The sequence below is a fragment of the Anthonomus grandis genome, chromosome 3, assembly GCF_022605725.1.
Source record: "Anthonomus grandis grandis chromosome 3, icAntGran1.3, whole genome shotgun sequence".
Lineage (NCBI taxonomy): Eukaryota > Metazoa > Arthropoda > Insecta > Coleoptera > Curculionidae > Anthonomus > Anthonomus grandis.
The window spans coordinates 5,512,192-5,528,987 of record NC_065548.1 but is presented as its reverse complement, the minus strand read 5'-3'; the positions used below and the strand labels follow the sequence as shown (position 1 = coordinate 5,528,987).

At 30.0% G+C, this 16,796-nt stretch overlaps 1 protein-coding gene across 1 annotated transcript; it reads left to right on the top strand.

Annotated features, from left to right (window-relative positions):
• The first annotated feature begins 6,523 nt into the window (after nt 1–6,523).
• Nucleotides 6,524–8,341, top strand: LOC126734214 (piggyBac transposable element-derived protein 3-like). Its single transcript, XM_050437749.1, has 2 exons — nt 6,524–6,537; nt 6,763–8,341. Exons 1-2 carry the CDS (start codon nt 6,524–6,526, stop codon nt 8,339–8,341), a joined length of 1,593 nt encoding a protein of 530 aa, XP_050293706.1.
• The last annotated feature ends 8,455 nt before the right edge of the window (nt 8,342–16,796 follow it).

Here is a 16,796-nt window from a genome sequence, read left to right as displayed (position 1 = left end):
GCTTCTGTGCGCTGAAATTATCATATAATAATCGGCACATTCCTAACTACTCGTTGAAAAAAAGTTTATGCGACACATTAGTAATCTCACATTTTAACTATGGTGACTTTATATGCGGTCCATGTCTTACAGCTCTCGATAATCAAAAAATACAAAGGGTACAGAACGCAGGCTGCCGATTGACATGGAATTAGGAAGCATGTCCATATTACTCATAAAATTGTAGAATCTAACTGGCTAAATATGGAAAGCCGTAGAAAACTATATCTTTCAAATTTTGTGCATAAGCTCTTCAATACCACTAACACCTCGAATACTCTTAAAAATAAATTTCTGAAACAAAACCAATTCTCCATCCCGTTACATAAAACATCTATGTATAAAAGATCCTTTTCATATAATGCAATCACCTTATATAATTCCACACCTGATAATTTTAAAATACTTATTTAATATTAATAAATTTAAATGCAAAATGCGTTTGTTTTTATTTAATCAATAAACTCACCATGAATAAGAATGGATTTTTTTTAAATTAAAGACAAAAAGATACTTTAAATAAGCATGTTGAGGTAATACTTAATAAAAAAATAAAAAAATAAAAAAATGGGAGAATAACCAGGAAAAGTATATCTAACTTGTGTAATAAACCAACCTTATAATATATTTGAAGAATTTATAAACAGGTATTGCCATTGTATGCTGAATTGGACTAGGCTTTAAAATAATTTCAAAATAATATAACTATCTACTTTTTAAAGAAAATCTCTAGCTGCTACTGGATAAAGCTATATATTACGGTCTTTTGTATCGCACAGTTTGTCGTTGTGTATAATAATTCTTTAAGTGACTTTTTTTTTTCTACAATGTGTGCGTCCATTTAAAGAGCTATTCGCTAATAAGTTGCATGATATTGTTTTATTTTCACTTCAGAGGAATTAGGTAGGTTAAGTAAGAGTAGCCACATGGCTAGACTCGTAGCCGATCGATAGTTCTAGCCTGGACACTTATCCCCGCTTCCATCGATACCTCACAACAGAAGCCGAAATCATGCGAGGCGACGACCGCATCGCGATTGCAAAAATTCCGCGCTGGGGCACATATTTTGCGTTGATTCGAAATAATATTTTACTGCAGTTATTATTGTAGTTTATAGTAAGATTACGCATTTAAAATTTCAAACTACCAAACTATTTTGATACTCGCTTTGAGTTTTAAAAAGAATAAAAATTCGGTATTTAAATTAGGTGGGTAAATTAACAATTTTATTTTTAACTTACATTTTACAATCTTAATTTTATTTAGAATAATGCCTACCTCTTGCTGCATTCCTGTTTAAGCTCAGAAAAAATTAAAATGGATTTAAATTTTTTTTTTGTTTTTTTTTATTAGCTTCGGAATCATTCAAATTTTCGATTTTTTAAATAAGCAACAAAAATTTGCCGTAGGTACCTACCTAATTTTGTTTTCGGCATTAACATTTTTACGAAAAAGTAATACAGCAATGCAAAAACTTTCCCATAGCAACCAAGATAACCCACAAAAGTGTCAAGAATAAGTTTTTGAAAAATTGTTTTTTTTCAATAATCTTCAAAACCACATAAAATATAATATATATATTTTTTTATATGGCATATTCTTTTACAAGTAAATAATGTGCAACTTTGGGGTAAATTATCCATTTTCATATTTTGAGGGTAGACGAATTTGAAACACCGTTTATGTATATTTCTCCAATAAAATAAGTAATAAAAAACATATTTAAAACATTTATCATATACCTAAAAATACGTAATAATAAAAAAAATATTTTATCTTGTAAAATGTAAAATATTAGGTCCCGCGGTATCTCCACTTAGTCGTTCCACTGTACGGCGTGCGCCACCAAATCTCGGCTTCAATTTTGACGCCACGAAACCAGTGTCACGGCCAGTGTTGCCAGGTCTGGTGAAATTTCACCAGATCTGGTGATTTTATGATGAACCTGGTGATTGGTGAAAAACTTTTTGTAAAATGGCAATTTCTGGCGATTTTAAACATTTCATCAACTTGGAATATTTTCAACGGTTTTTTAAACCTGTCGCAAAGCAAATAGATTCAAACACAGAAAAGCCTGGCACTAGTTCCTCTGCCGGTTCCATCTACTTCCGCTTTGGACTCATCTGATTCTAATTTATTCGACACCAATGATGCAGAAGAGACTCCACAGAAAAAAAAATGCTATGCTCACAAATATAATTCAACTTGGGAGCAACATAATGATTTTAAGCATTGGATTTAGAAAAGTACTCTAGGTAACACTTATTTTAAATGTAAAGTTTGTAACAAGGATTTTATTGGCGGCATTGGGGCAGTAAAAAAACACAACGCCTCAAAAAAACATGAAACAAACCTTCTTAGTTTAAAAAACCAGTCTGATTTACATAAGAACTTGTTTTTTCAAACTAATGAAGAAATTGTTAAACAAGATGAAATAAGAAATGCAGGCTTTATTACAGAACACAATATTCCTATCAATGTAGCGGAACATTTGTCTAAGTTGGTTAAAAGTATATGTAATTCTGGAATTCTTCCCAAGTATCAAGACTATCATGTAGCAGAACCAAGTGTACTGCAATAATTAATAATGTAATAGGTAAAGTAAGCTCTGAAATTTTGTAGACACACTGAAAAAAGAAAAATTCTCGTTGCTTGTTGAAGAATCTACTGATAATTCCGCGATAAAAAATTTAGCAAAGGTGGTACGCTTTAATAGTAAAGATTTGACAATTAAAAATGCATTTTTTGCGTTAATTCCCGTGACCGATGCAAGTGCCGAAGGTTTATATAATACTATTATATATTTTTTTAATAATTACGAAATACCGTATAAAACAAATATGGTTGGTTTTGCTGCAGACGGTGCTAAAGGGGCGACACAAATTCTCTAAAAACTCATTTATTAAAAGACATTCGCCATTTATTCATTATGAAATGTATTTGCCATTCATTAGCACTATGTGCTTCTTATGCGTGTAAGAACTTACCCAATGCATTAGAAATGTTTGTTAGAAATACTCTTATTTTCAGCATAGTTTTAAAGAGAGTTCTTGAGCAATATGAAGCATTAAACCTTTAATTTAGAAGTGAGGTATTTGAGGCATAATCCCTTCGTGCTACAAAAATTAATGATATGCTAAACGATCCCACCACTAAATTATACTTACAGTTTGCCAATTTTTAATGATTTAAACTATAAAATGTTACTGAGCTATTATATAAGACCCGAATATTTGAAAAACACTGATATAATACAAATCCAATATCGGAATCCTGCATACTGCATCTCCCTCTCGAAAAAGTGTATATGGGACCCAAAATAGCAGTAGCATTTCAGCAAAATATATTAACGGAGGAACAAAAAAAATCTTTCAGATTAAAGTGTTTAGAGTTTATTACTAAGTTGTACACAGACATTAAACCATGCATTTTCTTTATTCAAATCTAGTAATACAGCTTTAAAATTTCTGGTGATTTTTCATTTTTTTTTTCTGGTGAATTTTATTTTTTTGACCTGGCAACACTGGTCACGGCTAGAACTCTCGATCGGCTACGCTAGACTTCGCCTCTCTTATATCCCTATAGAAATGTATGTATGATACTCACAACTCCAAATTATTTGTTTGTTAAATAAAAGACGTTTATTATTATTATTATTATAATTATTATTATTATTAATAATGGCATCCATAAGAGATTTATCGTAAATAATATTTAACATAAAAAAAATTACACCGCGCTAAATTTTTCTAAAATAAATTTTATTTCTTAAATCCTTGTTTAGTTTTGAGCAAATTTGAATTCTTGAGTTTTTTTATTTGTATATCTTATTTGGTATAATTATGGTTTCATACACGTTAATGCATTTTCCTATTTTCTAGATTGTGTATGATACTTCATTATTACATTATAAAATACATACGTGTATAAAAAGTATATCGTATTCTACGCAATTATTGTCTGCAAGAAAACCGTTTTTCATTAAACATACCCTTACCCCCCCCCCCACCCACCCCACACAACTTACCAGTTAGAAATTGTTTTTAAGAATCATTGTTTTCCACAATAATAAGCATGAATAACAACTGGTTTCATCGTTAATATCTAATCTAATAACACAGTTTATTTATTAAAATTTGACATTATTATATATATGTATATTAATAAATATTTAATACAAAAACAGCGCTATTAGATTGGATATTATAGACGAAAAACGGTTTTTTCAAAAGAATTTCTTACTAGTCAAATGTTGGGGTGGGTGGGGGGGTAAGGGTTATGCTGATGAAAAACAATGTTTTTGCATAAAATATATATTCAATATTTAATTAAATAACATTGTTTATTTAAATTTGATATAAATTTATATATAAATATTTAGTATAAAAACAGCGATATTAGATTAGATATAATTTCATCAAATATTTGAAATGCAGTAATCGAGTTAAAAACTAGATATGTAAATCCCGTATCAATTTTTTTAAATGCCGAAATTTTCTCCCTTTAGTAAATTACACATATAAACACAACATCTTTAAACTTATCCAGACTGTGATAGATGAATAACATGCGATCGGGACGAGAAAATCATTTTTTTCTCATTATGTATGTGTGCTCCTGATATAAAAAAGAACAAGCAACTTAATCCCATAAAACATAAACAAAACAAAAATCGTTTTCACGCAAGATCCATCGGCATGCAATCGCCATTAAAACGAGTTATTTTGTAAGCAGCTTCGAGTGCCTCTTTTGCATAAGGAAGCCTCGGAGTTAAGTAAACATCAGTTTCGTGCGACCAACAGATCAAGAGATCAAGAGGATTAACCCCAAATATAAGATGTATCAATTTAAATTAAATAATTAAAAGTGACGTAATGCACAGTGGTCTTCGTTTACGATTGCATTTCTAATAAAACACTTCGGGGGGGTTATGTAAGGAGGAAAAACTTGACGTTAGCCACTAAGTGTGTCATCTTATTGGATGATATATATGAGTCGCTAATATTAGAATATGACGCGAATATGCCATCGCTATTATAACCATCGAGATGTACACATCCCAAGCAACACATCGTATATACAGGGTGTAAATAAATAGATGCGAAAAAATTTAGGGACTGATTCTTGGGTAAATTAAAAAAAAAATTTATATGAAAGTATGTTCTAAATGTAAAACCTGTAAAACCCCTGTAGATATTTTAATAAAATTTGGTATGCATTTTCTATGCATCAGAAGGCATTTTCTGAGGCTCACAATTTTTTTTTAATTCGTATCAGTGACGTTCGTGTAAGGATTAAACTAAATATTGTTGATGAACAATATGGCACGACACTTTTTTTTTATGGTTTTTGTAATTCTCATTTATTTCTGAGCAAATGTGATCTCTTGACTTTCTTTTGTCCGATGTTGCGTATTCGATTAAAAAAAATTAAATGCCATTTACCTAAATGTATTACGTGTTAATTATTAATGTTTAGATGTGATTTTAATTTTTGTTTTAAATCAAATGGAAGAAAAAAAAGTAAATTATTATAAAAAATGTTGTAAATGACCACTCTGCCATTAAGCAAGAGTCTATACGTCGCCGTCGAATTATGGCAATGATTCGATTTCTCAAGTCATCAATATCCAGTACCGGAATTCTGTACACCAAAAATTTTAAATGACCCCATGTGGTAAAATCTAGTGGATTTATATCTGGTGACCGAGGTGGCCAAAACTGAGGACCGCCTCGACTAAATAACGACGTGCGAATAAACTTATATGGGCAGAAGCCCCATCGCGCATAAACCACATTACTCTTCTAACATCTAGGGGTACCGCCTCAAGAAGTCCTGGAGCTATGTCTTTGAGAAAACGAGTGTATGTTTCTCTATTCAATGTCTGTGGTATAAATTGTGGGCCAATAAGGTGGTCTCCAATGATTCCAATACATACAATTAAAGAAAATTGTTGTTGGTGATGAGGCCAAAATATGGTTAATATGGTGGATTGCCTCTCTCAAAAAAATTTACTTGGTGGTAAACAGAATCTGCCTTAAAAACTGAGCGTTTTGAGCATCCAACGAAAAAATTCAAGACCCCTAGGAAAATCTCGTGGTAATAGAGCCTGGACTCATTGTACGTTATATGGATATAATAACTGATCTTTTTGAATACTCCATATTGTCATATGATTGACATGTAGCTGCAGACCAATTTTTCTAGTACTGGTATCAGGTCATTCATCAATTACATTAAGTACTGCTTTTTCCAATTCCGGTGTTTTAACCCAAATAAAGCTAATGTCCTTTAAAAAGCAATTTTCAAGGTAACTGTAATTTATCGATTTAGCTTAGCTTTTACAACTCATCTGTAAATGGCAGCACTGAAGTCGTTATTAAGAAGGACAAGCGTGTCAGAATTTTGAGGTTAGCTGTCTGTTTTTTGTTTTGCAAGCATAGTTTAGCTGTTATTGTTGTTTAAAATAATTTTAAATGCAAACATGGCGAATTGGAAGTAAGTACATCTAGTGTTAATAAATTTTGTGTAATATAGTATTTAAAATCTTAATATTTATAATCTTTTGTTATGATTTTTTAATTCGAAGTGAAAAATTATCATTTTTGGAAAAAAATATTTTGAATTTTGGGTTGTTCTTTTTAAAGGACTTTAGCCTAATGTAATGCCCAATTTTTATGTTATTGTTTATATTTACAAATTTATTTATTTGTATCTTTTTAGTGATAGGCGACCATTAAAATTGCACGAGCTGATAACAGAATTGGAAGATATGGATGATATCCTATCTCAGGGGGCTACTATAACAATCTTTCCACCGGAAAATGCTAACGGCGAAGTTACTGATGAGGATTCCGGAGACGAAGACAACATAGTCATCGATAATCTTCCTGGTAGCCAACTCAGAGTTTCTGCAGAGATTAGTTTTGATGGAGCACCACCGGCTGAAAGTCTAAATGAAGATGAAAATGAAGATTCTTTCGATGAAGAAGACAATTTGCCACTTTCTCACTTTGTGCCGCTAAAGAAATTACAAAAATTTAATTGGATTGCTGACCGTGATATTCCAGAATCAACATTTGCCTGGAATGCGCCCCATAAAGTTGAAAATCATCAAAGTCCTATTGAGATTTTAAAATTGTTTTTTGACGATTCTCTTATATCCAAAGTATGCCAATTTTCAAACATATATGTCGCACAAAATAATCGGCCGGCAGATATATCGGAGTCTGAAATATGGTGTTTTTTGGGCGTGCTGATTTTGAGCGGATATTCTGAACTTCCTAGAAAGTACATGTATTGGGAAAACTCAAGTGACACAAAAAATGAACTTGTGAGGAATGCCATATCACGTGATAGATTTAGGTACGTAATGCAAAATATCCACCTTTGCGATAACAATAATTTGAATGCCAATGACAAGTTTGCAAAAGTTAGACCCTTCATAAAAACCCTAAATGAGAAATTTATGGAGTTTGCGCCTACTGAAGAAGTCCACAGCTTAGATGAATCGATGGTTCCATACTACGGACGACATGGAACAAAGCAATTCATTAGAGGGAAACCTATACGCTGGGGGTACAAATTTTGGACAGCTACTACCCGACTTGGATATATTGAATGGTTTGACCCTTACCAGAGATCCTCGTGTGTGATTCCAGAAAAATATAAATTATTAGGTCTTGGATCTAGCGTCGTATTGCAGTTTGCTGATGAACTTCAAAAGATTTATCCCAACTTGGCATTCCATATCTACTTTGACAACTTTTTTACATCTCTTTCGCTTCTCCATCAACAAAATACCATAAGAGAAAACCGTATTCCTGAGAGTAAGCTGGGACCATCAAAAGACCACAAGACGAAAAATAGAGGGTCTTACGAATATATGTATGATGCTAATAACCATATAGTTGTGTGCAGATGGAATGACAATAGCCTAGTTACTTTGGCATCTAACAGTACCACTGTGAATCCAATTTTACAAGCCAAAAGATATTCTCAAAAGGAAAAAAAACGGATAATGGTAGATCAACCTTATATTGTAAAAAAATATAATGAAAATATGGGCGGGGTCGATAGAGCGGACCAAAACATCAGCCTTTACCGAGTATCCATAAGAGGCAAAAAGTGGTATTTTCCAATTTTTTGTCACTTCTTGGACATGGTAGTTCAGAATTCTTGGCAATTGAACAGAAATAGTGGGGATAAAATGGACCAATTAGCATTTAGAAGAGCAATAGCCCAAAGCATATTGGAGACACACAAGAAACCATCAGCTTATCAAACTGGAAAGACAAGTTAATATTTGCATCAATCATCGCGTTATGACCGCATGGACCATCTTATTTTATATAGTGAAACACAAATCAGATGCAAATATTGCACAAAAAAAGTTAATTTTACATGTAGCAAATGCAAAATTGGGCTCCATCCAAAAGAATGTTTTTATCTTTACCACACTCAGCATTAACTTATATTATCGTTTTTGTTTTGATTTAGCACTAAACATGGCAATAAAAAAAATTTCTTGGTACGATATTGATTATAATTTTTTTTTTTGAATCGTATAGCAATAAAAGTCCTTTTAAAAGGACAGTGACTTACCATAAATCTACCACTTACTAATTTTTTCAAATATTTTTTTAGGGCTTCTAGGTACACTAGCATTAAATATTTAGTGGTAAAAATAAACTTTTCAATTATTTTTTTTGTCAGCCTTATTTGGGTTAATATCGCGTTGGCGACCACAATCATGCTTTCTTGGTTGAAAAGTTCCAGTTTCTCGTAGTCTTTAATGAAGGCATGCGAATAATGTATGATGAGGTGCCATTCGTTGAGGATACATTTTAGCATACATTCTAGATGCTTGCAACGAATTTCCGTTAGCAATAAGATCATAAACAAAATGCATGTCGGTCATTTCTAAATTTGAATAATTTGCCGCTTTGATGAAATGAATCAAAATTGCACAAACGAGTTTCTACTTTAAAGGAGGAAAGAACTGACAATCAACCAACAATCATGAGCAGACATTTAACAGGTTAATACATTATTTGAAAGGTTAAGTAAAAAACAAAAAAGGTTAAAATGTTAAGTAAACAGTGGTGTACAATTTTTTCCATTAAAAATATTTACTTTAAACGTTGCACGAACGTCACTGATAGAATTTAAAAAAATTAGTGAGCATCAGAAAATGCCTTTTGATGCATAAAAAATGCCTGGTATTGTAAAAAAACATATTATATTTTTCTTCAATCTTTATCACCCGGTATATCAAAAGTTAGGACTTTTAGGACATACGTTCAAATAAAGTTTTTTTTTTAATTTTTTTTAAAGCCTCTCTATCAGCCTCTGAATTTTTTTGCATCTATTTAATTACACCCTGTATATATTTATTCAACGATTTCTCTAGTAAATTTTTTGTTTTGGTATTTTATCAACCGTATATGGTCAAAGTGTATATAATAAACTGTAGAATATACGTATACGATTCTGTTTACAAAAGGGAGAAAATTTAAAGAAATTCTTCTGAAAAATCACTGTTTTTCGTCCATATTATCCAAACTTATAACGCTGTTTTTATGCTAAATATTTATATATAAAATTATATCAATTTTTATTAAACAGTGTTATTAAATAAAATGTTGATTATATATTTTCTGCAAAAACATTGTTTTTCATCAACACATATATTGTTAGATTAGATATTAACGGCGAAATAAACTGTTATTCATGCGTATTATTTTGGAAAACAATGATTCTTGAATACAATTTCTAATTGGTAAAAAGTGTGGGGTGGGTGGGGGGGTAAGGGTAGGTTTATTGAAACACGTTTTTTTTTGCAGAAAATAATTCCTTGAGAAAAAAAGGAGAAAGAAAGTTTTAGGATTTAAAAAAATTCTTTCTTTACACTCGATCACTACACCTCAAATATGTGATAAAATGACCCCGATATCACATATATGCCATTGTGGAGGATACGAATAACTTTTCATACACGTATATATCTTAGAGTGTAATAATGGAATATCATACATAAAGAAACCTAGAAAAAATAGGAAATGCAATAACGTGTATGAAACAATAATTATATCAAATAAGATATACAAATTAAGAAAAAATCAAATTTGCTTAAAACTAAACAAGGATTTAAGAAATAAAATTTACTTTAGACAGTGGTGTACTTTTTTTATTAAATAATATTTACGATAAATCCCTTTTGGTCGGCATTGGAATTATTTTTTTGTATGTCGAAAGATGCCCCAAAAACATTTGAAAATTAAACAAATATATCTAGATTGGTAGTAAAAGGTAATTCAAAAAGATGTATATCGCGTGGACATTTTATCCGATTTTTATAGTTGAAGTTTAACCAAAAATGTACATCTGGTGAAAACCAAAAATAGGCGCTTATTTAACTATCGTGTATTGCTTGGGAACTGTTTTTGGCAATTAATTGGAACCTAAATATATCTCCGTTTCCCGTATAGCTGAGAAAATTAAAAAAAAAAGTGATTTTAGTATAAAAACCTGTATTCCAGGACTTTTGAAAAAAGAAATATCAGTCTAGTCTTTTAATAACAAACAATGACAATAACTGCCTAAAAAATTAGCGTAATGCTAATAAATTAGTCCAGGCAGTTGAACTCTGATGTGACATCTGCTTTTAACAGTTCAAAAAAATTACTTTAACTGAATTAAGTAGAAATGAAATTAAAAATTGATTTTAACTGTGTCAAATTCCAAAAAAATAAAATTTTCCAGATAGTTTAAGTTGCACTGAAAATAGTATCAAATTTTGTGGGCAAATATTGAATTTTTCGATGATTTTTATAGAAAATTACAAGTCGGACACCTTTCACACAAATTTATTTCAAAGATTTTTTTGAATTTTATTTATTCTATATCCAGTTATGACATTTTAACGTCTTTGCTATAAGTAATGATTTTTGGGATAAAATTTTTGAGTATTTCAAAAATATTAAATATGCTGTTTTTTGAGAAGTATTTATTATATTATAAAACTCAAGAAAAATTAAGTATATTTATTGTAGAATTTGGGAAGTTTGTACAAAGACCATGCCATATTTTTTTCAATTACCTAGTTTTTTTCTTTTAAAGAATTAAGGACAGTTAAGCAATAAAGACACTATTTTAAGATTTTATAAAATTCATTGGTAGAAAAGTCGACATTGGCGCCTTTAATTCTGTTCCTGCGAATCTCAATTATAAAAGTAGCTTTAAAACTACAATTACTTAAATTCCTTAAAAATATTGATTTTTTTAAATATAGGTATAAGTTGCAATGAAGTCTCTTAATGTCTTTTTGTTTCCCTGTAAAATATCTGCTTATAACAATTTTAAAAAAATTTCAAAAACTGCCAAGTTGAGATTTTTTTTAGTTTCCTTAGTTGAGAGAATTTTTCTTTAGTTGAGAGAATTTTTTTAGTTTCCTTGAAAAAGTTAATTATTACTTTAATTAACTAAAAAAAAATATATTTTAACTGCTATGGAAAGGCTAAAAATTTTTAACATTTGCTTAAAAAACTACTTTTACTATATCAAATTGAAAAACGTAAATTGTCCAAGTAGTTGAAGTCTCACTAAAAGAAGTATCAAATTTTGTGAATAAATATTGATTTTTGGATGATTTTCATAAAAAAATTACTAAATGAATTGAGTCGAACACTTTTCAAACAAATTTATTCTTAAGAATTTTTTGAATTCAATTAATTCTATATCGAGTTTTTTTTTTTCGTTCTAAATTAAGATTTTTGATATCAGACTTTTCATAATCTGTTAATAAATACTTTGAAAAACAATTAATTTCGTTATATCTTAAAAGTCGATATTTCTTAGCCGATTGATCATTATTTAATTTGAAAGAATTATTCCTGATTTGAATTTTCAAATTTTTAATTTATTTCTATACTCGTTCTTTTATACCTATTCTTAAATTCTATCTTAGCCAACTTATGAAAATTCCAAATTTCTACTACAATATTGACGAAAAGATATTAAAAAATACCATTTACTTCGCTTTTCTTTTCTGAAAAAAAATCAAAATTAATTAAAAACATTAAAAAAAATTATTTTTTCATACTAGTTGATAAATTTTACTTATTTTGGCTTAGAATTTTATAGCATCTGTCCAATCTCTTATTTTCCTAAAAAATTGTAAATTAAACTAACTTTAAAAAATTATAATTTCTGAGAAAATTATTCATTTGGAATTTATCTACATAGATTTTTACAGGAATTTATTAGTAAATTCTGTTTTGGTCAACTTTTGAAAAATCGGAATTTCTAGCACAATATTGACAAAAAAAATGCCATTTAAGTCTTTCGTCTCTCTTTTTTCACAAAATTTCAATAATATTTTTATTTTATATCTCAAGTTTGTATTAATTGCACACATTAAACAAAAAAATTCAAACAAATTAGTGTTGTTACACTAATTTGTTTGAATTTTTTTGTTGAAATTTGTATGAAAACAACGAATTTTTTATACATGATTCTATCCATGATATATCTTATTCCCAAATAAAATAATTTTCCATTTTCTTCCTAAACTTTATACAAACCTTCCCTAACCAATCCTCAAACATTCCGCACTATAGGCACTAAATGTACCTCCACTAAATATCTGAATGCCTCCGATCTGATCACAGCAAGGGTCTTACATAATTTATATTCAATACATTGTTGTCTCTTTTGGTTTTGTATTCCCTTTTTCTTTTCACAAAATGAAGTCCATGAACCTGAACTGCCAGCAAAGGAGGAATGCCCTTTAATACTGCATGACTGCAATATTAAAGGACAATGGCATTTATTAGACCAGAATTATATTTTTAAACGGTGCCTATATAACAAACAAACCTAATCATCTTATACCGCAGTTACATAACGAGTGAAGCAAAACAAGAATTTAAGGCGAAAAAAAAATGAATACTAAAGCCATAAATTCGTTGCTCGGACTGTCAGGGCGATTAAGAAGAAGAATGGAATGCGTGTGCTTCGTACGAGTTCTTCGTTTAATCTTGTTACATAACCACGCCCAAATTCGGAGCTGTCAAAAATTCGTAAAAACCATTAAAATGGGTTACCTACACTTTCTTCATGTATATTAACTGACTGGGTAACCGATAGCCATCGAGAATTTCTCTTAGAGGTCACCACCACATGTTAATTATGTAATTTCGTTGATCCGCAGATTATAATGTTCGGTTATTTTACATTTATAAAATTGCTATATAAATGCGGAAGACCGGTTTGGAATTTTTTGATGGGGACAAAACAGTGCAATGCGGGTTAAAGATTAATGCTTAACATGGGGTTTTTACAAAAAAAAATTAAAAAAAAACGGACATTTTTAAAAGTTTTTACCGAAAATTTGATATTAAACTTAAATTTTTTATTAGCCTTATTACAATTACAATTCCTTTATTACATTGCAATTACAAAGAATGCTATAATTTTTCTATTTTTGCAGAAATTCTCGACTAAATATTAGCGAGCGTTAAAAAATGATTTTCATATAAACTTAAACGTATGGCAAAAATTAAAAAAAATGTAAACCAAATCTTTATTTTCAAACATTTATTTAAAATTTTAAATCATTTAATTCTTAAAAATCGGTCATTGTGGAGTATAATAATTCCTACTACTAAGTCTCGATGACAAACATAAAAAAAACACAGTAAAGGATAAAACTTCCTAAAACGAACCTGACATTTTTCATAGCTATAATTTTAATTACTACAATTTTTTAATGGTGAAGAAATAGCCCATCATAGGTTAAGATAAATAAAAAGGCATACTGTTCCTCCATTTGTTAATTTAGATATACTTTAAAATTCCCCACATATTTCGGACACAGCGGTGTCCATCATCAGGGAAATAAGACGTTTAAAATGTGCACAAGGCACACACATTAGGGTTTGAGTTTATGTCAATACAAATCTTTTATTTATTTATTTATTTTTTATATTCTCTCTATTCTAATTTTTTTTCGCAAAAGTTACTTACTCCTATATTTGGTTTGAGAAAATCTGTAACTAGGAACAAAAACGATTTTTTTTATTAAATAATTATTTAAAAAACAAAAATCCAATTTTCACGAAACCTATTAAAAGAACTTAAAAAAAAGACAATAAATATTGACTTTAGTCAAGAAACAAAACATTGAATTCTTGACATTTTTTTTTTGGAAAATCATAATTTAAATTTTTTTTTATTTCAAAATTTCATTAGCAAATAGTGCACACAATTTATCACTTAAAATCAATAATTATTATTATTATTATAGTGATATAAATAAAAGTAATACTTGATTATTTATAAAATCAAATTTATGCGTTATGACTACCCAAGCAGCCCACGATGGCTAAATAAACGTTTATTTCTTGAGTTTTTGTTATTTGCACTATTGGAAATATAAGTGTATGAAAAGTATATTGTATCACAAATATTAATCAATCAAATATGCTTTATTGTCAAAAAATTTGTAGACAAGGCTATACGTAAAAAGCAAAACATACAAATATAGAAACCAAAATGCAAGTACTAAATAAATAATTATATACAAAACTGGGTACAAAAGACATAAATGTACCTGTCAAATTTCTTATACTAAATGTAAAAAGTAAGAAAATAGGAAAGTTAATAAGAATAGTAACAAGAAAGTAAAATAAAAAAGTAACAAAAACAGTCAAAAACACTAATACAATGTTTAAAAAGTCATAAAAAATTTTATAGAAATTTAGCAGTACAAAATATTGCTATTCTACATAAAAAATTTAACAATTAGCCAGTGCGTGCATGATACTCAAAAATTAAAAGATCAAACGAACTTACCTGGAAGTGAAGTTCGATCATAATTATATGTAGGCCTCGTCGAAGTAAATAAGATCACTGGTAGAAATGATTTTTTGGCAACTTTAGATTTAAAGGATGCCTATAGTCTTATACCTATCCATCGTTCTGCTATATTCATTCTGCTATATGCTATATTCATCTATCCATTGTTCTGCAACGCCTGAAAGACAAGGCTTTTGCCACCAGGGAAAGCTTTGGCCATAGAGGATGAGGGGACCTGTCAAAAGAAAAAAATAGTGGCGATTTTGTAAGTAAAGAACAAAAGAGAGGGTACCACGGCTGAGTAGTCCAATTAGGGACTACCAAAATACCTTCGGTTTTGTCTGCAATAATTTTTTGAAGAACTCGTAAAATTAAAGGAAAGGGCGGAAACGCATAAAAATAAAAATCTGCCCAGTTAAAAGTAAAGGCATCAACTTACCACGATTCTGGATCCCTTCTTCACGAGACATATTTATTAAATTTCTTATTATTTCTTGACGCAAATAAGTCGACCTCGGGAATTGGGAAAAATATTTTTATCTTTTCAAAGGCGAAAGAATTTATTTCTCATTCAGTTTCTATGTCAAATTTTCTAGACTCCTCGTTCGCCTCATAATTCTTCTTAGATTTAATGTAAGAAGCAAAAATAATTATATTACGGGCGTCGCACCAACGCCAAATTTCTTGGGCTAAAGCATTGAGCTTTGGATGCTTTACACTACCCATTCAATTAATATATCCTATGGCGGTAGTATTATCAATACGGCATAAAATATTGCAGTTCTTAAGGTTAGTTGCAAAGCATTTAAGTCCGAAAAAAGCTGATAAAAGTTCTAGGAAGTTAATATGAAATTCTCTTTCTTGCAAGTTCCAAAGTCCATGGGATCTTTTACCCCCACAAGATATTCCCCACCCGGTCAGGGATGCATCTGAAAAAATTTCAGTACACAACTTAAGAGGTTTTATTGACTTTTCTGTTTTTTTAACCTTAGATAACCACCATTGAAAATCCATAGATAATCTTGGTGGAAGTAACATCCTTGCATCAAAATTTCCCATTGAATTTTCAAGGGCTTAAAATTTTTCACGTTCGAAGGATTTGGTGTAAAGCCAACCATAAGAGACTGCAGGACACGCGGATGTTAAGGTGCCTATAAATCGAGCAAAATTCCGTATTTTACATGATTTACGTAAGACAAATTTTTATAAAAGTCCAATAATTTTTTCCCTCTTTTCTGCCGGAAGAGAGACAGAAATTTTTACAGAATCATACACAAACCCCAAATATTTACATGTCTGTGATGAAATCATAATACTTTTAGTCTTAATAATTATAAAACCTAACGATTCTAAAAATATAACTGTTTTTCGCAAATTTTCTTGGCATTCTGCGCGTGTTTTTCCTATCAGTAATATGTCATCAAGAAGTATTACTGATAACCAACCCCTATATCTTAAGGTTCCTACAACCGGTTTCATTAGTTTTGTCACAGATTTACAGAATATGTATTATATTTATGTGAACAGTATTATATTATATGATATGAATATTATATATATGAACAGTATTCTGTAAATCTGTGGTTTTGTAAAAAGAAAAGGAGCGCAGTTTAAACCAGAAGGAAGATAGTTATATTCATAGACTTGATTCTCAAGTTCAAATCTTAAAAAATTTTTATGTGAATTATGGATAGGTATAAGAGTATAGGCATCCTTAAAATCTAAAGTTGCCAAAAAATCATTTCTACCAGTGATCTTATTTACTGAAGTTGAGGCCAAATATAATTAATATTTAAAAAAAAATCATCTACTGCATATAAAGCTCTCTCCAGTAAATATGATTTCAAAGCATTGCGAAATCGAGGAAAAGATGTCAATGATTTAATTTCCAAAGGCAG